At 40.5% G+C, this 25,415-nt stretch overlaps 3 protein-coding genes across 3 annotated transcripts in view; all 3 read left to right on the top strand.

Moving 5' to 3' along the window:
* Positions 1 to 855, top strand: part of LOC140325370 (olfactory receptor 10A3-like) — a 7,524-nt gene extending 6,669 nt beyond the window's left edge. Inside the window, exon 2 of the mRNA XM_072403195.1 lies at positions 3 to 855. Coding sequence (XP_072259296.1) covers positions 3 to 855 — 853 coding nt within the window. The remainder of the gene's footprint in view (positions 1 to 2) is intronic.
* A 4,333-nt stretch (positions 856 to 5,188) lies between these two features.
* LOC140325371 (olfactory receptor 11L1-like) lies at positions 5,189 to 5,938 on the top strand. Its single transcript, XM_072403196.1, has one exon. The coding sequence runs from the start codon at positions 5,189 to 5,191 to the stop codon at positions 5,936 to 5,938; it is 750 nt and encodes a 249-aa protein (XP_072259297.1).
* A 7,062-nt stretch (positions 5,939 to 13,000) lies between these two features.
* Positions 13,001 to 25,415, top strand: part of NDRG3 (NDRG family member 3) — a 44,037-nt gene continuing 31,622 nt past the window's right edge. The window contains exon 1 of the mRNA XM_072403605.1: positions 13,001 to 13,114. The gene's annotated coding sequence lies outside the window, so the exon portion shown is untranslated. The remainder of the gene's footprint in view (positions 13,115 to 25,415) is intronic.

Genomic DNA, 25,415 nt, shown 5'->3' on the forward strand with positions numbered 1-25,415 from the left:
AGGACTTCAATCTTCATGATCTTTTTCATTATTTATATTGCAACATTGTTTGGAAACTTCCTTATCATTATCTTAGTATCAGTAAGCCGTCATCTCCATTTTCCAATGTACATATTTTTAATTCATCTTTCTATATGTGACATTGTGTTTACCACAAACATTGCTCCTGAAATGTTGTGTCATATATGGAATGAAGTGGGTAAGGTGTCCTTAGCAGGCTGCATTTCACAATTCTACATATATGGATCCTCGACTGTTGCAGAGAGCTTTATTCTGACTGCTATGTCCTATGATCGGTATCTAGCCATCTGCAATCCTTTACATTATATTTCGGCAATGGAACATGGTGTTTGTCTGAGGCTTGTAGGCGTCTCTTGGATGGTGGGACTCTTAGTAACTCTCAGTACTTCTCTAATGGTGTTTAGCGGTGATTTCTGTGGGCCAAACATCATTGACCACTTTATATGTGAACTGGATCCGCTTTTAAAATTGTCATGTTCTGATACATCCATGTTCGAAATGTTCATCTTTATATTATCCATCCCTATAATAGTTATTCCATTTGTGTTTATTATAGTAACTTATATGTGTATTTTTTTAACTGTTCTTAAGATTCAATCTAGTACTGGAAGGCAGAAAACCTTCTCTACCTGCAGCTCACATCTGACATCAGTGAGCACCTACTATGGAACCCTGAGTGCAATTTATGTTGTTCCACAAAGAGGTCATGTACTCTCCAAGGCTTTGTATGTTTTGTATACAGTGGTGACACCATTGTTCAATCCAATAATCTATAGTCTGAGGAATCAGGATATAAGAAAGGCACTTGAAATATTGTTAAACAGGAAAAAATAAAGCAGATAGGAACCTCATCTGTTGGGTAGGCTTTAATTTGTTCTACAGCAGGCTACTACATCCACTTATTTAGAAGGAGCAAGAAAGTGCCATCATAAGGCTTTACAAAGTTCATTTACTCCTATCTGGTTAAAATAACTAGAATCAATATTGTGGTATGAATACATTACAAATTTATGTTGGAGAGAATGTAGAGTGCCCTTCACCACTCTCCAACACCTTTGAAGAGGTAATAAGTGATGTGAGTACAAGGAGTGGCACAAGTTCAGGAGGCAGCAGACAGCACCAATGCTGTCGAGGCCGGTGGAAGCATGGACTAGATAAATGAATGCCACTGGACAGGATTCAGATGCAGATATTCCTAACAATTACCAAATATACCTACTTACCTCTTCTGAAGTGCTTTGGTATTGATCAATGCTTAATTTTCACCTAACCAAACACAAACTTTTAGATTATTAGTTGTGGTTAGGTTTTAAATCATGTATCAGTAGGACTCCCTGGAGGTTGAATCTCCTTTTGCCCATCCGGTGTCTTATAATTGAGGGGAATATATATGTTGATATTGAAGATCTAATTATTTTACTTCTGGAAGAGTAGAACAGGTTGGGGTATGTTCTCCTCTAATATAGGTTTACATGTCTTTTTCCTTGTAGTAGCTCCATTCTTGAATAATGCAAACTTCCTGAATAAAAGTTGCCAGCACAGAAGAACACTAAACATGGTGGAATTACTGCTGTGATTGACAGTAAGCCTTGATCTCCTGCAGATGAAGAATTAAAGATGGAGGCACCTGGTCCCCAGATCCAGCAATTTCAATATAGGTTGACATCTGCATCATATGAAGTATGCCCCAGCCCTATAAAATGCACAGGGAAGCTATATGTATATGTATTCGAAATAGACATGGCTGTGCTACTGCTTGTACACTCAGATGTAACCATTGCAACTTAGTTTGCATAATTTTTAATTTATTTCACCCCCAAAAAATGNAAAGATAACTGGACATACAGTAGTCAACACTTAGGTTGAAAAGAGACAAGTCCATCAAGTTCAGCCAAAAGCAAATAAAATGCATACATTCTAGGACATCTTCATATTCTAAAAAGAAACCCATATGTGCAGTCATACCATCCTGTCTATAGTTACTTCCAGTTGCAGAGTGTACATTTTTGAATGGGAATGTGATTGCACATTCTATCACTATTCTTTATTATATGAATCCAAAAAAGTTAAAGATATCTGGATATGTATATTTATTTTCAGTATCAGTGTGTACATTGTGACTGGGTGATGCAATTCCACATTTGTGAAACACAAAATGTTAGTTCCCATCATTTGTGTAAATGTGTCTATATATTTTACTCCAACATGTTTTTTATTTTTATACCAAAATTGTGCATGTGGGTGAACAGAGAATTTAATTCTACAATTGCATAACATTTTTTCTTGTCCTCTCCTACACCAGTCTGGCCGTCCTCTAAATGGGGACTTGGGACAGGGACAAGCCCCCTCCTAAATAGAGCAAGTAGGAAAAAATCATCTTCCCATTCTGAAAGCCAGTCGCATGAGAGCTTTGGAACTTGCTGGGCATGTGGGGCAAAAGCCCAGCCTTCTAAGTTGGACTGTGCAACATGCCAAGGAAATGAAGGGGTATAATGATCAGGCCCTTGCGGATGGTTTAAAGAACTTTACCACAGGCACAAGTTTTATAGCACATGAGGAAGTGGTTAAACATTTGGATTTACCACAGGGCTCAGATAAATCAGATTCTGAGTTGGAAGAAGGAAATTCCTTTTCATTTGATTTTTCATTATTCAGCTCGTTTGTAAATGCTATCAGAGAAGCCTTTTCAATGGAAAGAAGAATCTCTGATCCCTCTTCCCCCCCCAAAGAACAGAGAATGTGTGCTGAAAACTTTAGGTTGCTTCGGATGGCTAGTGAACTACCAGAAGAGTCAGCTAGTTCCCAATCAGGTTATGGAATATCTGGGAGTGAGGATCAATACGGAAATCTCAAAGGTTTTCCTGACTCAGCAGAAAATAGAACAGCTAACAAAATGGGCACTGAATAATGAGTAGTAGCTTTAAATACAAAACATTTATGTTTAATTTGTGAATAAAGAAGGGTTGTAGAAAGCTCTGCCAGGGAAAAATTCAAACCCTCACTACTGGTCCTTTATTATTATTATTATTATTATTATTATTATTATTATTATTATTAATAATAATAATAATAATAATTTACATAGCGCCAACATATTACACACACATTAATTAGGGGTTGCAAATGACAGACGAATACAGACAGTGACACAGGAGGAGGAGAGGACCCTGCCCCAAAGAGCTTCCAATCTAGGAGGTGGGGGAAGTAACACACAATAGGAGGGGAGATATGTAGTGGGGGGGAAGTAGTGAGGATGTCAAAAGACAGAAGCAATTACCGGTATCTCTGATACAGAAAGAGAACACCCAAATTTCTCACTTTTTAAAGGAACAGAAGATATGGATTTCTAATTGGAAAAACTAAGAGGGATAACTTATCCCTTGTTACACAAATAGTGCAGCTTTATCTCTAATAGCTGATGTATGTGCTGTGATTGACTTGTATTTCCCTTGTCCTAAAAATAATATCACTCTTGTGTAAATTATGTTAATAGGTATTTTCTATGTCAGCCCAGCTGTCATTTTAGCATACAGTATGTGCAATCAACATGTTTTAAAAGACAAAAAATATGCTCCTATTGTGTGTTACTTCCCCCACCTCTTAGATTGTAAGCTCTTCGGGGCAGGGTCCTCTCCTCCTGTGTCACTGTCTGTATTTGTCTGTCATTTGCAACCCCTAATTAATGTGTGCGTAATATGTTGGCGCTATGTAAAAAATATGCAAGTATGTGTGTAAAGCAGATACAAATGTGTTTAAAAACACAAAAACAGATATGTGTATCATTTGTTTTTCTATATATGACTTAATATTTATTATTCAATATATCCTATTAGTAAACGAAGGATAGAAAGATAGATAGATAGATAGATAGATAGATTCAAAATAAAATTAAAAATATAATGACATATATTACAGTCATAGATCACTCCAGCACCATCTTTATTCACACTTCATTTAAGCATGAGTATTAGACACCAATAGACAAGAAATAATGGGTAGCTCTATACAAACACAGCACAGTGAGGATTGATGGGTGTATACATGAGTATATACATGAGGAATGAGTATACAACACAGATCTAGATGTGAACAATTAAATAACTTTTTGTGTTTAGCCTTGATACTCACGCGATTCACCTTGTACAACAACATGTACAACACACTTTAGGCAACTTTTGCAAAGTTTTGTTGAAATTCTGAAAATGCATTCAGCTTTTTAATGGTTGGTACACAACACTTAAGAATTGTGATGTCACTTTTAGGGCAACTTTTGCAAAGTTTTGTTGAAATTCTGAAAATGCATTCAGCTTTTTAATGGTTGGTACACAACACTTAAGAATTGTGATGTCACTTTTAGGTTGCTGTGATGTTTAGAAGTATTGCAGCATGTACTGACACCCACCTATGGCTTTCCGTGTTTTCCCCCTAAGTAGGAATTGCTGCAAGTTCTCTTTATATCCCTTTTATTTCTCCACTGATAGTTTTTGCACTCCTTTGCTGCTCTCTGAAGCCCCTAGAATTACCCTGTAGGGTAGGAAAAATAATTGTGTGATCCCTCTCCCACAATGCAGTCACCATGCTCTTAACTCTTAACCCTGTACATTTCTTTTAAAGTTTAAACATTAACATTAACAATTTTTTTCCCCAGATATATAAAAGAATAAAAAATCATGTTTTTAATGCAATCTGAGACCTCCTGGGAGGACACACCTTCTCTGTTTGTCCTAATTGTGGTATGTAAGTATTGGTGACAGTGCAAGTTGGATATCAAGAGAGCCTGTCACTTAAACTCTGGGCATTTCAAGAGGTTTACTTTGAAATACTTTTGTTATAGAAAATGGCCAAACTATTTTGCAAACTAGGTTACTTACTTACCTATTTAGTTTATGCAGTGGTCAACATTTGAGTTCATCTACACAAGTTCCAAGCTGGTAAAATGGCAAATGTAACAAATGAAGTTAAGTTTATCTTGCATGGATTTGGAAAGCTGCGTAACCCAGTTCCAATCTTCACAATCTTCCTGATCATTTTTATTGTTACATTGTGTGGAAACCTTCTGATTATTCTACTAGTTTATAGATTTCCCCAGCTCCATACCCCTATGTACTTCTTTCTGACTCATTTGTCTATATGTGATATTGTGTTTACTACTAATATTGTACCCGACATGCTGAATATTATATTAAAGGGTATGGATAGAATTTCCAGGATAAGATGTATCTCTCAGTTCTATGTCTATGGCTTGTCAATGGTTGCAGAATGTTTCATTCTCACAGCTATGTCTTATGATCGCTATCTGGCCATCACTAAACCCTTGCATTACACATCTGTTATGAACCTTGGTTTTTGCCTTAGGCTGGTGTGTAGCTGCTGGCTGATTGGGGCTCTGTCAACTTTAATCACACTTCTCATGATATTCTTGCAATCTTTTTGTGGTCCTAAAGACATTGACCATTTTATCTGTGATGTTGCACCTCTTCTTAAACTGTCCTGCTCGGACACCTTCAATGTAGAAGTAGTCGTTTTTCTACTTTCCATTCCATTGGTAGTCATTCCATTCATTATGGTAACATATATTTGCATCTTCATAACCATAGCTAATATACGCTCTTCTAAAGGAAGGAAGAAAACGTTCTCTACCTGCAGCTCACATCTGACCTCAGTCATTACTTATTATGGAACCCTCATCACAATTTATGTGGTTCCGAATAGAGGGCATACAACAACTATAAATAAAATCCTGTTTCTGCTATACACCGTGGTAACGCCATTGTTTAATCCAATCATTTATAGTATAAGAAGCCAGGAGATTAGGAAAGTTATTAGGATGGTGTGGAAGATGGTTTGGATTAAAACATTTAAATTGGGAAGAACATTCTTTTCTACATCAGATCCATCACAATGCAAACTCAAATAGGAACTTCTGTCGGATAAGACTCTAGGCCAGTGTGTCAACCTTTTTAACATGAGGGAGCCCTTGAAATAATTTCTGGGTCTTTAGGGAACTCTTACTTAAATTACTATATCGACAGATCCACACATTAGTGTGGTGGTCAGTGGCAAGAATACCATCCTTACAGATAGCCAAAAAGATAACTGATTTGAGAGGCACAAACTGCTCATTACTCAAGGAACCCTAGCAACTTCTGGAGGAACCTGGATGAGAAATACTGCCCTAAGGTAAGTGTTAGGAAACGGGTATCTGGCTGGCAATCCTGTGCAGTAAGCCACCACAGTTCAGTACACCTCAATTATTACCTCCACAGCGTAATTTGCAGCAGCAAAGGAGATCAAGCAGTTAGCTGTCTGTCCTCAGCTCCACAGCCTGCAGCAGCCCCAGTTTCCCTTTAGCTGTGCATGTTTTCTAAGCATCCCCTGCTCTGGCAGTGTGCAGCCATTGGCTACTAGTTCTTTAACCTTGCTGGCGGTATGAATAATGAGGATTTTTAAATGTAAAAGCAGTACATTTTAAAAACCTTATTATTTTAATTTTCCCGCCTACCATCTCCACGTTCCCGCCCCCCAGCCACGCACTCGCAAGCAGATGTCCGGCCAGCATCAGTGTGAGGGTTCCAGGGGAAGCAGATGTCAGGCATCACTGGAGGGCACTGCTGGAACATGGGAACCAGTTAGGCAATTCCACCCTGAGTATGGCTCAGGGTTACCGCTCTTGGTATGGAAAATCCACCCCGAGCCACACTCGGGAATACCGCCAGGCAGGTTAAAGCTTCTCAGCTCCCAGGCACCAGTTGCCTATTGTAGCTTTTAGCTTGTCTAACCTACTGCTGGTGTGGAATAGCTTTGGGTTGAAACCGATTCTGATTGGAACTCTACAGCCACCAGTACTATCTGCATCTTATTAAATTATTAATAATTAAGACAATACTTATTGTTATTATTATTAATATATTAATGGCTATTGGTTCCCAAAAATATTTTTGAAGCATTGCTTTAATTTACCACTTGATGGCAGTCATATTCCATGCACGTAACAAGTTTCACAAAGCATTTGCTTCATTCAATGAATTCTTGGTATGCAATGCAAAATGGACGTGAATCGCCCTTCAGGTTAGCATGCATTGCCCTAGGGCAGAGGTCGGCAAACTCCGGCCTTTAGGCCAGATAAGGCCTAGCCGGTGGTTTGTTTCGGCCTAACGCCCCCTGGCTGATCCTGCCTAATCCCAGACTGCAACCGGCGGCGGAGCAAGAACAAGCTACCGAAACCGAAGCCATCGGAGCTCCGGAGCCGCATGCGGCTCTTGAGCTTCCGTGTTGTGGCTCCCTTCCTTATGGGGTAAATAGGGAACATTCCCTCTCCTCTGTATGCATTGCGGAGGAGAGGGATTTCCCTTCAGCGGGTGTTCCTGGTGGGGGCAGACCTATTAGGGCGGGACTCGAGAGAGAGAGTCCGGGCCTAGTGTCCTCCTGCCTACCTCTGAAATAGCCTGGTGGCAAAAAAGCTTTGCTGACTTCTGCCTTAGGGCAATCAATGACCACACAGAAAAGCTTTTCATGCTTCACATTTGAAAACGTAGCACACAGCGATGAAGTGCGTTGCCACATATTACACTGCAGTAGCCTGGTAAGATGTATTTGGAGTGCCATTAGGAACAAATAGCAACCCAGTGCACTAACACAGTGGTCGCCTTCCAGTGGGCCATGGACCACTGGTGGTCTGCGATAAAATTTTGGTGGTCCACAGAAAAGTTTGGATATTATTTGCAATTTTTATGTTTTAATAATAATAAAACAAAAATATTCTAATAAATTCTCATATTCTGAATGACAGTTTTCTCCTTTATATTGCACTAAATTCACAAACAAAAACAAGGGAGGCGCAGTGTGACATGAGTGTAGTGTTAGGTTGTGTGAGGCAACGGTTGCTGAGCTGTACACTTCAGTATTGTTTCCACCATTACAACACTCACCCCACTCTGCAAACACCGATTCTCATCGGATTGTTTTATTTTATTTGTTTATTTCTCAGATGGTCTTTACCTGGTATATTTATTGACATCAAATACTTTGACTTTGATAACTATCATTTCTTTTTTGGTCTTAGATTGGAATGAAATAAACCCATAATGAGTGAGATAAAGCAAACAAATATTTTGCATTTCTTTAGTAATACCAAAGATAATGCGACTAATGATAATAGTAACAATAGTAATACTTCACATAACCGTGAGCTGATCAATGAATCAGAGCCTCCACAGTCCTTGTCAGGCACCATTAGGAAGATCATTATTTTACAAATGTATTTATCTTTTCACAATTTTTTTTTAGGATTTAAAATTATGAATTTAGTGGTCCATGAGGTACGAAAGGTTGGCGTTTGAAGTGCCAGGCATGACCAGAGGTGACCGACTAGCTAACCTGTGTATTATAAATGTAATAATTCTAAGTAGAGAATTCATCCAGAATAGTATCTATTGGTGCCACATCTTAACTTCACATACTGAAACTATACGCACTTAGCTCTAGAACTTTTTAGGGACACCATTGTAACATAACTTAACTACAATTTTACAAAAGATAAAATAAACAATGTATTACCATATAACCATAAAAAAGTTTCCATAAGTCCAATGATTTTGGGTATACGTGAATAAATCCATCATATCTCACTACATTCTATTGTTTCCCCAATTACCCTCGACAGATTTCACAGAATCACCTTCTGCTTCTTCAGGGGTGTTGAGAACTATAAATTTTTATATGTACATAATCATGTACAAGTGTCAAACGAGGAATCTGAGACTTAACCAATCAACAATTATTCATCTGTCCCATGGCCCTGTACAGAGTTTGGCATTGGCACTGGCAGGTTGCTTAGGGGACATCAACACAAAATTGAATCGCTGGCCCCAAAACTACCAAAATTATTATTTTAATCACTGGGATATGATTGAAGACCAAGGTCCCATACCAGTAAATAATGCTTCCCAAATAGATTTACAAGGATTCTGCAAAGAAAACTGCAAAACGTATAAGCCCAATACATGAAATACATGATTTGCTTTAAAGGAAATTAAAAATGGATGATATAACTGAAGTCAAACAAAAGCATCACAAAACTGTGTAACATTTGGGGTGAACAGAACAGGAAATCCAGGGAATGGTGAACCTGTTGCATAGCACTGATGGGCAAAGCATTGTCAGTGTCATCAGAGAAACATGGAATCTGCTATTGGTGTCCCCGCCTCGTGAAAATGCTTCAATATATTTAAAATCAATGACTAGGCATAAGGACCCCTAAGATTGGTTCTGCTGATGGCCAACCACTAAGTGAAGCAACTACTTCCCACAATGGGTTTCACCCCTTTGCTGCCCCAAAATGCTGCTATATTTCCTTTGGAGAACATCTTGCTGGTCTAGCTAATGAATGAACAACTCCATGATGGATAGTAATTGGTCTTCCAAATGGACCTATACCCAATTCCCCTTTAGCAATGCAGCATCTACAAGGTTCTTACTTTTACTCCTGGACCTCTTTTGGGTTGGAGATTGTTGGCTATATTGTTTGACTGTTCCAAGATGAAGCAACTCCCACACATGCCTAAGGGATTTGTTAATCTTGGCACCAGCCAGATGCCAGTTTTGAGTCATACATTGTCAAAAAGAGACAAGAACAGACTGTTAGGAATCTGCTTTTTTCAGCAGAGACATAGTATATCTCCTTGTGTTCCCAAATTCTTCTCTTCTAGGTAAAGTTTAAGCTGCAGATACTTCAAACAATCTGATTAACATTCTAAAATGTAAATGTAAAATGACTACCTGCCTAAACAATCCATTTGATCCCTTTCCAATCAGATGGGCCCCTCAACTAGACACAGTAGGTGTCGGGAAGCTCAAAGGAAGATTGTCCAATCACATTGCAAGGCATATGGCTTGCTCTAGCGATCCTGGTATTGGTTGGTTCTGTCTGACATAGGCTTTGGGTTGCTGCCCATTGTTTTTGTTCTGGAAGAGAAGCTTAGGCTTATCATATCTTTCTCTAGTCATGTTAGCAAAATTCCATCCAGGTCAGAGTAATTTCAGCCAACTGGCAACTCTGCCCAGGACAAATATGCAGATAAGGACTTCAACTCTCCACTCTGCGTATTTGTATGTAGTCAGTGGCTGCAAACACATTGCATGTACTGTAGTCACCATAGGTCTAAAGTTTCCGTTTCTTAGAATAAAATCTCCCTGTCTCTCATTAGTCGGTCAGCTTTTCTTATGAGTTGGGGTCTGATGTTTTGGAATGTTCTACTTTCCTAATGCCATTATTGATCAGGACATTGGCCTTGATTTAATAAAACGCTCCAAGGCAGGATATGATGGATATCATGGAAGAACATGAGTGATCCAGTAAACCTGGAATGGATTCCCTAAAATTATGCTATTATTTGGCAAATGTTTTATTCCTGGACCAGATCCATCCCAGGTTTGCTTGATCATTTAGGTTCCTCATAATAATCTATCTTCTAGGGAATCTTTTTGATTAGAACAATACAATGCTTCTAATACCCAGCTAGTTTGCTTTGTGCACCATTGGAGGATTTCCTCTATTTCCGTTTTGACGACAACAAAAATGTTGAATTCCCTAAGAATGTTGGAATACTACGAATGGGGGGATTTCTCTAGTAAAGACCACACGGGTAAATAAACTGATGTTCTAATCCATCATATATATATATATATATATATATATATATATATTAATTATTTTATTTAAAAATAACTGATCTGGAAATGCTGCCCACTCACTGTTGCTAGCAGCTGCATTATTTCCTGTTGTAAAGTGTCAGCACATACCTACCATACCTACATCAGGTAAGATGGCATGCAGACTCCAAAAAAGAAACATTCGCTCTCTTTGCTGTTCTCTTCTTTGGCTTCCATTTCACCTTTAACCACCTAAGCGTTACACTGAGGTCTAGATTTCTGTACCAAAAGTGATCCACTGTTTTACATGAAATTTTTTTTTAAATTGTAGACCTGTAACTTACAGAAATATGTCCGAACAGGGGTTCTAGTAGATAATACCCACTTTCTGCTCTTTTAAAAGAGCACTGAAAACCCATTTTTTCACACTTGCCTACCCATCTTCTTCTGTCTTTTGAAACCGTCACTACTTCCCCCCACTACATATCTCCCCTCCTATTGTGTGTTACTTCCCCCACCTCCTAGATTGTAAGCTCTTCGGGGCAGGGTCCTCCCCTCCTGTGTCACTGTCTGTATTCGTCTGTCATTTGCAACCCTTAATTAATGTGCAGCGCTGAGTAATATGTTGGCGCTATATAAATCCAGTTTATTATTAATCCTATTAATAATAATAATAATAATAATAATAGGCTGCATAGGTGTGGGGGATAGTTAATTCTTTACAGTAGTTGACTGCCAAACCATGTTGGAGTGAACTTTTTTTTGTGTATCATCAAGGCCTGAGATATTGGTGCATTAAAATGTGGGAAAGTGTCCAACAAAATATTGTTATGCGCTGGAATGTTGTTTAATGTTGTATATACATATGTAAACTAATAAATTATATGATTTTTTTAACTGTATAAAATAAAGAGTTATAGTACATAGAAAATCCCTAAGTAAAAACAAAAATGCAATTGTATTTATATGGTGTATGGTCTACAAATGGTTTTGTTTAGAAAGCAGCCACAGCTTGAGTAGAAAGCATGCTGCAGAGTGACCATTGTTCTCTGTGTTAAAGCTGTGGTCTTTCTGTAAAGATCTGATGCCACCCGCCTGTTTAATTCATAGCCATAGCCAAGGGGGCTACAAAACTCTGCAGAAAGACCTCTGCTTCCACACAGACAGCAATAGTCCTTATCTGCCATATGCTGGCAGGAGATTAGTTTTTCTTTTCAGGCTGTAGCTGATATCTGCAGGAAATAAACTGTAGACTTTGCACATTTTGGTTTTAATGTTTTTAATGTATTTATGGATTATGAAGAAAGACAGAAAAAAGCTAGGTTTTTTTGTTGCAGCAATATATTATAATATAAAGACGAGAATATAAGTATACACTTTGGTCATAATATCTGGCACATTCATTCATTTGGTCATTCCCATATTCACAAGCATGGGAAGGTTGACCATTAGACTAGACAGTGATATCCCTATTTACGTAGAAAAAAAGTCTTGTAGCGGACGCGTTTCGCCTAGTGGCTTCCTCAGGGGACTTGGCAGAGAAAGTTTGTTGAAAGGTTGGAAATAGTTTAGTACCATCACATGAGGGATGTCACCAGATAAGTGTTTAGGTATGGTTTCACTATGTAGTATCTGTGCATAAAAAAGATTCCTATCTCTTGCAGAGTTCGGCAGTTAAACGTGCTTTTTTTTACATGAAACGTGATTTTTACCAACACTTCAATTGGGCTTTAAAAGACCCTGTCATCAATGGAAAAAGCTGCAGATCAAATCACAGAAAAACGTAAATGCCCCTCAGTGCTCTGTCGCTGTCATCTTAGCTCAGTCTGTGTTCTATTTCTGAGTCTTCCTCCATCTTTATTGGCATAATTCACGCATGTGAAGACTACCACGCCTCAGTACAGAACAATGAATTGTTTATGTATATACAAAATAAAGAGAAAACACAGATTCAAAGATATTTATTACACATTCTTGTTTTGGTTTGGGAACTTTTTACACAAATTATCTTTTATTGAGAGTTTGAAATAGGCCTCATGATTCCTTATACAAGACATAATTTATAATGTTTCTCTCCTATGGTATATATTGTGGGCAGAATGTCTGCCAGCATTTCCTGAGGAAGCTCCAGCATTCCCTTTATACAGAAAACATGGCCTGGTTGCTGTCACTGCCTGCAGTAAGTTGTCACAGTCCCTGCTGGGTTGTCATTGGTAACCATGACAGAGCTGCGCGTGTGTGACAGCCAGACATGGAAATGGCTAGAGGGGCCGGGCCACCAATCAGCGCGCTCCTTTCATGCTCCGGAGAAGCTGTCACCAGCGGCCAATAGGAAGGCGCCTTACAGGCTGATTTAAAGACACGCAGAGGGAGGCGCAGCGCTGCTTGTTCGCTCTCTGCCCGGGCACCGTGCGATCACCCTGCAGTGTACAGCACCGAGCAGGTAAGGAGACGGTGCACCGAGCCTGGGAGGGGGAAGAAGGGCTGGCAGGTGGGGTCTACATGCATGTCAGTGGGGTGGGGACTGCTCAGCATTCACCTGCTGCATTTTTTTATATTGCATCCTCTGTGCTACTAATGGGCATGCTGCAGATGCCAGGGTCTTGTATGAACAATTACTGGCACTGACAGCCCATGGTGGGTGGGCCCGAGTTCATGATGTGACCGCTGAATGATGCATTTTATTTATTTCTACATCTGCCTTTTCCCTGGGGGGTGAATATATTCACCTGGGAAAATGCAGGTGAATTGTGGTTAAAAAAAAAATATATGGCAGGGGTTGGTAGGTGATGGCTGTGGAAGAATACCCTGCACCTGTCATGGTTCTGCCAGTGCTACCCAACGGTGCATTAGAAAACCGCGCCCGCCAAATGGGCTGTGTATACCCAGGTGGGCATCTCTGATCAATCCTGATGGGTGGTATTCACCTGCCTATGTCTTGGTCTTGTTCAGAGGCGGGGATCAGGTCTATAGGAGCCTATCAGGTTGATGCAATGTTGGGTATAGCACTGCCCACCGATAGCCCGTCTCAACGCGGCCATCATTGTACCCGATGGTTCCTACAAATTTCAGAAATCACTTACGCTGTAAATTTGTCAATAATCTGTTCAATAAAATATTCATTTATGTCCAATAGCTGGTAGGAATTGTCTAAATCCCAAGGGTTTATTTTTTTAGTTACTGCGGGAAATCCTATTTTAGCTTAAGATCGTGAAGATCAGCCCCCATCTCATAGCTGGTTTGCTGTTCACGTTAATTTATCTAGGTTGTCCATGTGGGAGGTGGATGTGACCTCTGGATCATCTGGCTGACCTCTAGGCACAGTGACAGGTACACTTTACCTGGCAGCTGTACTGCTCTTCTGTATGTGACTGCACTAGGGCCATTGATACGTTGCATTGCATTATGGGGAGGCGTCCTGTTCACCTATATGCAGATCCTATGGTGTCAGCATGGTGGGGGGTGGTTGGGGGTCCTCATGGTGCCTTTAAAAAAAACCCTCCTGTATACAGGAAAATATTATTTCCTTAATATTGACCACCCTGATGCTTAGATCTGCGATCTGTGGCTGCATTTGATGTAAAAGACGTCCCTGACCTCCATTCCATTGACTGAATTTGCTGCAAGCATGTGGAGCACTTTCCCAGTCTCTTGTATTTTTTTCAATAGAGGGTTATAAGGTGAGGCCGCAGCGGGCGGATGAATATTTGCAACCGCAGAACAGACACGTTGTATCAGAACCAGGATCTCTGCCTAGGAAGCAGATAAGGAGTATGGATGGTGCTGCTGCAAAGATGGCTCCCTCCTTCCTGGGAAATGAATAGATGAAGGGGGAGTCTTGGGATCAGAGCAGTAATACAGAAGTGCAGAGCTGACACCTTACAGTAGGACTGTACAATCTTTAGATCTGTGTGTGTCAAAAATGATCTATGGTGACTGTCATTGGGGATGAAAGCAAGCAGAAAATGCTCAATTTTGGGTGACCATGGAGGGCACCCCGCTTTGGGGACTTTACTCCTACTTCCTGTTGTCTCTACATAATAGGAGGTAAAGAGAAATTTCCCTGGCAAAATGGCAAACAATACCTTTATTCTTTATTAAAGTATCTCCAAAGACAAGTTTTATCTTACCGGTCCTCGTGTGACATCCTCATTCTTTTTCTTTATATTGGTATTCTTACTGTCCTGGAGTGACAACACTTGCTTACTGTCCTAAATTCCTGGAGGAGTCGTCGTGTTGTCACCCAAGAACAGGACTAACATACAACACTGGTTTAAAGTCCAAAGAAATTTTTGGGAGACCTGGTAACAATGAGATTTCCCTTCGGAAGGTTGCAGCGATTGTGGCAGATCAGACCGTATTGCTCGTCTGAAAACTAATGCATCCTCCTTTAAGCTGCAAAATTTTTTTTTTTTACATGGCTTTAGATGACCTTTAGGCTTTTCTATTCTTTTTGTCCTGCAGTATATTGTATTTTTATTGTGTTGATCCTTGTGCTTATTGATTGAGTTGGCTCACAGGCCGTGGGGAGGGGATTCCCGGGCACTCCTGGGCCTTGGTAATGCATGCCCATGGCAGTCTGATTCCTCCTCCCTATACATATACACGTCATATTGCATTTTCCTATCCTTACCTCCCATTCCTATTGTGCATCTCCATGATATTGGTTCAGACTACTCCTTGTAGTAGCAATCTGATAATGTGATATTATGGTTATTGCACCTGCACAAGGGCAGAGCGTCCCTCGATCAGCATGTATTGAATCTTCTTCATTCCCGTTTACATAGCAGTGATTGATTGCTGTTTTATTGGGTGTCATAAACGTGCTGGTAAACAGGTGACCTTTACTCATCCATATGGCTCAGCGGCGGCCATGTTTGCCGTATACATGCTCCTGCCTAGACGAGTGTAATGATGCATGACTGCAAGGTCATTACGGTGATCTGTATCTGATTCACTGTATTATCCTGTACGTATCCTGTGATGTAAGCTGTGTGAATAGACCTTTTCTTACTGAACACAGGTGGAACCATGAAAGTGGTATGAACTTATTTGATCTCTTTAGGTCTGCTGATTATTATTTATATATAATGTGTGTGTATGTATATATATATTAGTAAGTGATTATAATTTATGTTTAATCAGTGCAGATATCTACCTGTTTATCCTTCTGGGAGTCCAGTGCTGATCTGAACACTGTACATCTTATCTCAAGCAATAATATTTCCTGTCCAGTACAGCTCCTATTCTACAGAATTCCTCTTTTGGAGAAGAAAGCAGGTGTTCTTTAGTTCTGTCTTATGCTGACGAGGATGAAGCAGTGTAAAGAATGAGTGTTGTCACTCAGGAACGTGAAGATAAAGATGGGTTTGGGGAGGGGATATAATGCCTCCAATACAAGTTGCATGATATTACTAATATGGCTCCAAGCAGTGTTCAACCCAGAATTTTTTTGGGGAAATTGTAGGCAGGTGGTGGCTCCTGTAATGTGGTAAACAGCCGGGTAGTTACTGAAAAGTGCCGGGTGCTGTGTCCAGGTAAAAGGGGCTGGGAAAACCCTGGCTCAAAGTACTCCTACTTAAAGTACAAACCTCCTACAACCATAATTTGCATATTAAAGCAGAACTATAGCTACAAATTTAAAAATTGTGGAGGGAAAAAGGGATGGGTGGTGTCTCGTCTGCAATAAAACAACCTTACCTGCCTGCTTGGTTTACTTTTAAATACACCCACCTGTTCCCATTCTGTCTCAGGTGCTACAATCTCAGTGTTTTCCCCAGCCCATTTTAGCTGGGTGCACCACCCGGCACTTTTCAGCAGCCACCCGGCTGTTACTGAAGAGTTGGGTCACAGTTCATGGGCTTCCACCCGCCTACAATTTCTTCCCACCCGGCTTAAAAAAATTTCTGGGTTAAACACTGCATCTTCTTTTGTGTGTCCTATCTTTGGTCATCTTGATTGTCTGGGATGCACGGGAGTTAGTTAGGGTTACCGGCATCGTACAATGAATGGCATGGGCAGGTAATTTATTGCTTAAAGCCTGTGTCTTTCTGCAAAAAGACCTGATTGTTGATTTTCAAAGAAGAACTATAGTTCCTCTTTATTAAATTTATTATAGTATGGGCTTCAGGAAGAATACACCCAGTGACCCTAAAGTGAGGTGCTTCATGTATGCTTGTAGTGGACAATGGAGATTGGGACATGTTTCCCTCTTTCATACCTGGAAATGGTTCTGTTATTGGACATTGACATGGAGAAAATAAATATGCAGCATGAATGGGGGGGGGGGGATAATTTTTGCCATGTCCTGGAGATGTAATCCATCTGGTGCCGCCCGTCCACTTAGCGTTTAATGACACCCAGTGTTTAAGGCAATGGTTTTGGAGCAAAATGCTACAAGAGAGAAGTGCCCTTGGTGATACAGCGCTTTCTCTAAAGCATGTAGGACCATCCATTGCTGGAGGAGGTGAACCCTGCACATCACATGACCAGATCTGAGATGACTGTAGGATAGTCACTATATGGAAAATGTATATGAAATGGGTAAATAAAGGTGGGTGGAAAGGAGCAGAGACCTGGAATTAGTCATTGTCCGTCACTCACACACATTACAGTAACAATTTTTGTATTTTATACCTTATATAGCACCTACACATTCTCCCACAGAGAACAATGAGCTATTCATAGCCGTCCCTGGTCCCAAAGGCATTTACAAGCGGATGCCCCTACCAGAGTCATACATGCAGAAGAGACAACTTGGGTGAAGGCCAATCAAACTATCAGCAGGTTTTTGGATTCTGGGAGGACGCCAGAAAATAGACTCGACTGCATTCAGATAATATAGTACGAGGGAACTGAATCCACAACTCTGGGGCAGTGAGGCAAAAAGGCTCGAGCAACACTTTGCCCTAGTGTATACCTTTTTAGCTTTTGTGCAGGAAATTATATTTTGTTTTTAAATTCTAGTGTAAGTTTCTGATATTTGGCTTTATATTGGCTGCTTGTATTCCACAGTGAACCAGCACTTGGGAAGGGCTAATATTGAGAGTCAGTAATGGGCATATTGCATTACATAATGCTGATAACTTCGGCAGCTTGTTCAGGAAGACGAAGGAACACAATTCCCTCAATGGTATGTTAGAGATAACACTTTCTTCCTTTCTTGTCCAATCATCCAGCTGTGGGTGGGTAGGTGACCAAGCTGTATAGCCTATGTAGCATATGAAGGACCATTCGCCATCCTTCAATGTAGGAGGAGTGTGCAGACCATGTAATGAGCAATGAGTTTAGCTTTTTTGGCTAGTGATCAGCAGTCATTTGCATTTATGAAAATTTCAAGTATTTAACTGAAGCTGATCTCAAATAATAAAATGACAGGATATGCTCACACAGAAGGTGGGTAGGAGAATGATGGAATATTGACGTGTGCACCACATATTGCAGGAGGTAGATGCAAATAGACTTTTCATGCATCTTCCAGGGTGGGAAAAATCTTCTGATTGACCTATGAGGGCTCAGCTGTTGAACAGACAAAGCCATAATTTTGATACTAGACCTTGCACCTCAAAAGCAAGGCCTGCAGTTTGTTTTTCCACATGATAAAAAATTGATGGTGGACTATGGAATGTAGATTTCTCCAAAGGAGAAGCACTGTGCTGAAGCTTCTTATTGTGTGATATCTTTTTGAAGAATGCCAAACTTGCATCGTGGAAGCTGGAGGAATCAGATATATGTAGGGTTTTATAACTTTAGTTCTAGTAGTTCGATGGTAGCTTTAGGGAAGCTCGCCACATTATACAAGAGATTGGTAAAGATGGTTAGATAGACACGCCATGCTCATATTGTCTTATTGATTGGCTCATTTGACTAACTTTTGGCCTTGTTGTAATTTGAAGCATGGATGGGTACTGTGCTTGCAATAGGTCATAGCCTTGCTGGGATGTGGAACCATCTGTCCAATGGTCAGATCGGGCCAGGACTTTATGCTTGGCCCATAATTTCACCATAGAAGAGCAATTTGTATCAAAACTTTCAGTTTTGGGCCTTAGGTTACTTGTAAAGTGAACTGGTGGGTTTTTCTTAGGAACTGGGCAATTTTCCGTGTGACTTAACCTTCCCTGGTGATGGATCGCTCCACCAAACTGTGTTCTCCCAAGACCCTTTTAGCTGGGCGCACCACCCGGCTGTTTTTGGTTGCATACTGAAGAGTTGGGTCACAATACAGGGGCTGTCGCCCACCTACAATTTCTTACCACCTAGCTTAAAAAAAATTCTGGCTTTAACACTGAAATTGTATGTGTAGGGTGGGATGCAGGAGTACCATTCTAACAAATTCAGGTTGTCCCAGGGCATTAGTAGTGCACACAGATTGGCCCTTGAGTTTCCATTGCGAAGACGGGAATCTGAGTGAGAATTTTCCTAAAAAGTCAAGATAGGTTATTTTCTTGCCCTTGTTGAAATCAGAACTGAACACACCATTGCACCAGGCTTGTTTGGTGCCTGCCATATGACCAGATGTTGGGGTTGTGGGTCTTTTAGTCTCAACCAACACATTGGTTGGCCAGGAATACATTGGTTGGCCAGGAATACAAGACATTCAATACTTGGAAGAAGGGGTTGTCTAAAATGGGAGACTTTTATAGGCAAGATAATGGGGAAACCTTACCCATTAAGCTCCCTGGCATCCAGGTTTAAGTTAACTCCCAAAGAAGGGTCACCCACGATTTTATATTCAACTGAAACAATATTGCAAGGCCCAATGTAGGATTGCCCCAACTTTTCTCCAGAAAAACAATTTTAACAGACTGCTTTTGCTATCGCCATTGTCCATATCAAATATGTGTCCAAAAGTCCCCAGAATTTGTATACCAAACCATCTTGCAACTATCTTGCTCCAACCTAAGGCACTGTCAGAAAGAGTTTAATATTGATGAACTGATAGACAAAATAGCGAATGGCTATCTCACAGTAAGGAAAACTACGGTTAATGAAATTTGGAGGGAGACACCATTCCAGATTATGCACAGGGCCCATAAAGTCTACAGGCCACGGGCCACAGCAGGAAATCGAAACTCTGGGGAGCCCAAGGGATGTCTGAAGTGCAAGCAGGACAAGACTTCCATTTGTCAGTTACTGGGCCTGTACATGCATTACTAATTATTGGGACTAAACACTAAGGTTTCTTAAACAGGTAGTGGGGATAACTTTCCCATTATGCCTGGTACTGTGTATATTTGGCGACTGGTCCACTAGGCAAGGGATAGGTCTAGGTAAGGGAAAGAAAGCGTGGGTAGACCTGTGCCTGTTGGCGGCTGGGAGAGCCATCGTGACTCAATGGATTGAATCCAAACCTCCTTCAATCTAGATAGGAGAGATGACCTAACGATGTTCCATCGGGACATGTTGGAAGACAAACAAAAATCTAAGTTTTTTTAGTAAATGGTTCTGCTTCATTGACAAGACTCTTCCGAGTCCAAAAAGGGAGGAGGTGCTCTCCTATTTTCAGCACTCATCCTGGTACATTAATGTGACCTATAATAACACAACGCCAGCACAGGACCTTGGAAAGTTCGATTCATTTAAAGGTTAAAGTTCTAGAGGTCAACAAATGCGAATCTACAAGAATAGTGACAGGGCTGACTAGTCTGGCAGCCAAACTCAAACAGGTGATGATCCATTGTATTGTTTTTAGGTTTGTTTTTACTATGCAAGAGATGCCCCCCACCATTCCCTCTTTTACCTTTTATCTATGTTTGTGTTTTTCCTATGTTATGAACTTGAACGCTAAATATTCCACAGTATGACGACAATACGATGTACCTTCCATGTTGTATTTAGTTTTCATTGCATGGTTTTATTAAAATTAAGTTAACGATATAAATGTGGGGATTTGTGCCCATTTTAACCAAGAACGTTCGTGAGATCAGGAACTTTGGTTGGGTGAGAAGATCTGGGCCGCATTAGATACTCCAACTTACCCCATCAGCACAGTCGCTGAAATCGATATGGCCTTTTCTACAGCTGTTGCCCAAGGTTGGACGTGCACAGTCTAAAATATGTGTGTTGTATCAATAATGGATCCCTTCACTGGAAAGGCCTGAATTCAATATTTGAAAAGGTGTGTGTGTGTATATGTTTGACTGTACAGTGATTAGGAGGTGCACAATCCATTTTGCCTGGACAAGTGACCACTTCATTTGACCAATTCAGCTGCATCACATGGCTTGGAGGATATGTGCAATTCAAGCATTGCAGGTGACATCTGTGTCCCTGTAAGCAAAGCAAATTGAAAAAAGAAAATTGGAAGTCCGGCTCTCTCTCCCATCAAGCAGAGAAGGATGAGGCTTTGAGGTGGAAGAGCGTGGAATTGTTCAAGGAAGGCAAATTAAATTAGCAGCACAGGAGGGAGGCGAGAATCTAATTTGATTTTTTTAATAATTGAGTTTTCTGTTGGTCACAAGATCACATGTGATTTTTGCTTTGTTCAGATCTAAGGACTTATTTTTTTCTTTTTATGTTATAAACAACTTACAAATGTGCGTCATAGCAAAATAAAAACCTCAAACATGTTGAATGTCACAGCTGGGTCAGTGCAGTGTACATGTGCTTATGTTGCTTGCTGATTACAATGCCACTTCTTTGCTTTTATGCATTGATTCTCCATCTTAACTGAATAGATGCCAAATGGTTCTGATATTTAATAAAAGTTCCTTCAAGGCCCCCCCCCAAATCTCAGATCAGTCATTGATTCTTGGTTTGGCTTACTTGGAGCTCCATCGTTACTTGGAGCATACTGCAATGCATGGTAATTTTTTCGCTGCAGTTGGTTGCACCAGGTTGGCTTTTTTAAAGAGTCAACAGGGTGCTTGTGGCAGGATGACTCCCCAAGAAGACAATTTTTAGGTAATTTTAACCAAAGTACCTGGAAAAGGACCTTCCTGGGCGGATAATAGATGAGGGCTGCAGGTTTTAAAGTGGATCTAAACGTGCCTTATTGTGCACCTTCTAGGACATCTTAACCTTATGCCCTTCTGGACTCGGGATCCCCAACCATCTTGATTGGCCCGATCAGAATGACGTCACTCCTACGTATGCAGACAGGAGTTCATTCCTAGCACCAGGTATGCCTGGACATATACCGAGATGTGCATGCTATGGACATTGGGAAGAAGCAGGTATGTTTAATCGCAGAAGAAAAATAGCCTATCCCTTCTGTAGTAAAGAACCTTCTGATTGCAAAAATTTGTTTTTCAGATTTAGTTTCGCTTTTTGCAGAACTATACTTAAAATTAAAATAATTCCACTTACCTTTACTTCCAAAATCTGTCTTCTGCGGTTCTCTTTGACTTTACAATGTTGGGCTTTTTTTAATTGACCAAGGTGGTGCACATCTAGTGGGGTGTCAGGGATTTTAGCCCTGGGGCTGGTCATGTGTATACAGTTGGCATTCCTTCCTGGTTAATGAATACTCCAGGAGGTATCTTGTACAAAATCCGTTCCTCTCTAGGTCACCTAAAACAATGCAAGCTTCATTGCATGTATGATCTTTGCATTAACCTGACCTGGAAATATTTCAGGTTTCCCTTTTAAGGTTAACCTGCATGTGGTGAAACAGAAATGTGGAGGCTGGAAATACCGCTTGTCATAAAATGGTTAGTTAAAAAAGCTTGTCATTTTATCTTTCACAAGATCTGGAAAAATCAGGTTTTGTCTTGATATAACTTGCATTGTCAAGGACTATGCATGACCTGAGCTTTAGGAATGAGTACCTATTCCTGGTAAAGATCGCCAATTAGGGACCCATTTTATGGTGTGACTGGCCCTGTTAGCTTGCATACATGTGCTTGGGCGTGGGGTGGGGGCATTTTTTTTTCTTTGTAACACTTAGAAAGACTCCTCCTCCCCAAACAGGCAGGTAAATCTTATGTTTTGTTTTTTGTTTTTTTTCCATTAAACTGTCCATTTTTGTTGCATGTGACCATTTGTTTTGGTGATATCACCAGCATCCAAATAGAACTAAAGCAGCATTGATCCATCCCCATGGGAATAATACCATGGCATCGTGTTGGGTTACTTTTAAACAAACGTTAGGTTTGGGTTCCATATGATGCCAACTTGTCTCTGAAAATATTGGAAACATACCTATATGCTCCTAAAATAGGAAGCTGAAGAAGTCTTGGCTCTTTTAGATTTTAAATCTGCACCAAAGATCCATATAAAATGAGGAGGTAACTTGAAAACCTATTATCTCCTACTTTTGTTTCATGGATCTCTTTTGTAGGTTGCTGTCTTCTATTCTAATGCCTGTACTGTTACATGGATGGCTTCCATTGTTCTGCAGTGTATTTATAAACCTTAATAAGACATCTGTTCCTAGGTGTAAATATAACCTGAAATCTTGCAAATTACTTAAAGTGACTTTAAAGCCATCTAATTGGAACTGTGAGCATTTTCATTATCACTCTGGGAGTTGATGCAGCTGCTGGCTTCTGTTCTCCTAGTAATGTATATTCATGAAGGTTTCTATTGGCACAAATCATCTATAACAAAGATTAGGGTAGGATGTGGGTTTGTTCTGTCCTTTTAGCCATAGTTATCTTTTTTTGGTTACTGCACACAAGCAGGTAAGATTTCCTTAGGGCATAACAGATGTATGCCTCATTTTGGGCAGAAAACAGCCTGTTTGGACATTCCTGCAACGACCTGGTAATCAACCATTGTAGGCTACTTTCAGGGTGGCTAATAAGTTGGGGCTTATCTGTTCCCAAGCAAGGCCTCCTTCGTATCTCGCTTAACTACAGTCTGTTCAGGTCCGGCATTCCTGCCCCTACATAACTTTATCTACCATAGGGAAATACTATAAAGGATTGCTAAATGCAGAACTAAACTAAAGAATTAGTCACTGTGAGTTAGAGGTTTTTGGCAGAGAAGACATGCAAAATCTTGCTTGCCAAAAAAACCTTTTCCACTGCTCTTGGTGACCTTTTTGTTTTTTTTTTGCTGGACCTTGCATGTGCCATGCAATGTAGAATCTAGTTCTGTTCTTTGCACTGACAAAGATAGACCTAGATGTCAGGGATTCTGTAAAGGAGTTAAATCATCAATGGTGGACCATTGGCCAGAGAGGATTTTAGTGGATCTAGAAGAGTGAAGTGAAGATGGCGACTAAAGGGGATGTAGCCGGTTTCTGGTCAAATCAACACTGCAGGGTCCTATTGCAGTGTTCTCCCCGGCCCCTTTTAGCTGAGCGCACCACCTGGCACTTTTCAGTAACCACCCAGCTGTTTATGGGTGGTTACTGAAGAGTTGGGTCACAATACAGTGGCTGCCCCTGCCTAGAATTTCTTTCCACCCAGTTAAAAAAAAAAAAAAAAAAAAAAATTTACTGGATTGAACACTGATATTGGGAATGTATGCTGTGTATACCTGCCAATGTTTTTGGCAAGAGCAGCCCCACCAATACGAATTTAGATGTTCCTTAGGTCGGTGGTCCACAACCTTTTGGCGTTTGCAGACCACTAAATGCATGGACTCGTGTATCACTCAAAAAGGGAAGGAAACTTCCCCCAAAGTGATGTCATGATGCCAGAACCCACCCACTCCAGAGGCAAAACTTGCCTGCTACAACCCACCCTGAGCCTGCAATGTCTCCAGGAGACATGGTACGTGGCTCTAGCCAATGGGGCCCCCAAGCAGGGTCCTTCTCCTGACCCCGTGGGCGATGCACTGTCCAGAGCCACGGCCCACTAGTGGGCTGTGGATCTCTGCTTTAGGGGGTTGGGGATCCCTGCCTTAGGTGACAAAGTTGAGTCTGCTGACATTGCATCCAAAATGTTGGCGCCTAGTGGCACTTTTGAATCTACACATGAAAGGCTTTTACAACTAAAAATATCTAAAATCTTTTAAATGCACATATGTTGAGAGGACTTGTTGAAAATAGTGGTCTGGTGACTGCATATTTATAGAAACTAGTTCACTCCATTTTCTGAAGATGTCCTACAAAAAGATCTGCTATTGTGTTACTACTACTTTAATTACCATTTGTGTTCTATTTACCTGTCATAAGCAAACTTTCTTAACCTTTATTTAAAATATTGGTAGTTTGCTACTGATACCAACCCTATATATGGGAGTAAAGAATACAGGTAGGATTGGGCACCCATTCATCCACTTACCAGCAATACATTGCTTGGTACTGCAGAGGACATTGAGTTGGATCAGAAAGCTCTCTTGATGACTTTTTTTTATTATTATTTATGATGACTGTTAATGGCTTTAAGAAAGCAGCATAATGAATCTTCACAGATGGAGCACACTTAGCTGGAAATCCCATGGATGGTTTCCATGGTGAAGGAACCTGTGGGGGTTTCAGTACTTTTCTGCTTCGGTCTATGAAACCTTTAGGTTTTGTGAAAAATATCTGTCGTTTGGACTGTCAACAATTTCACTTGAAGAAGCACTTTGGTTGAGTCTTTTGTTGGCGAGGAGGCATTCTGTTTTCTGTATTTTATTATTTAATGTGATACATAAATTCCTGTGTTTTGAGGGCTGTTACTCCTAAGTTTGGTCAAGTGCATGCAGGTTAGGTAATGTGTTTTGGTTGTTCTGCATCATATTGATTCCTAATAGTGGGGCAACTCTGCTCTTTATTCATTAACAGTGGTGCATTGTTGTGCACCATCATACGGTGCTGCACAATGGTGTGTGTAATATATATAATCTCCTGATAATGGGCACACATTCTG

Source organism: Pyxicephalus adspersus, chromosome 3 (assembly GCF_032062135.1).
Source record: "Pyxicephalus adspersus chromosome 3, UCB_Pads_2.0, whole genome shotgun sequence".
In the NCBI taxonomy this organism is placed as follows: domain Eukaryota; kingdom Metazoa; phylum Chordata; class Amphibia; order Anura; family Pyxicephalidae; genus Pyxicephalus; species Pyxicephalus adspersus.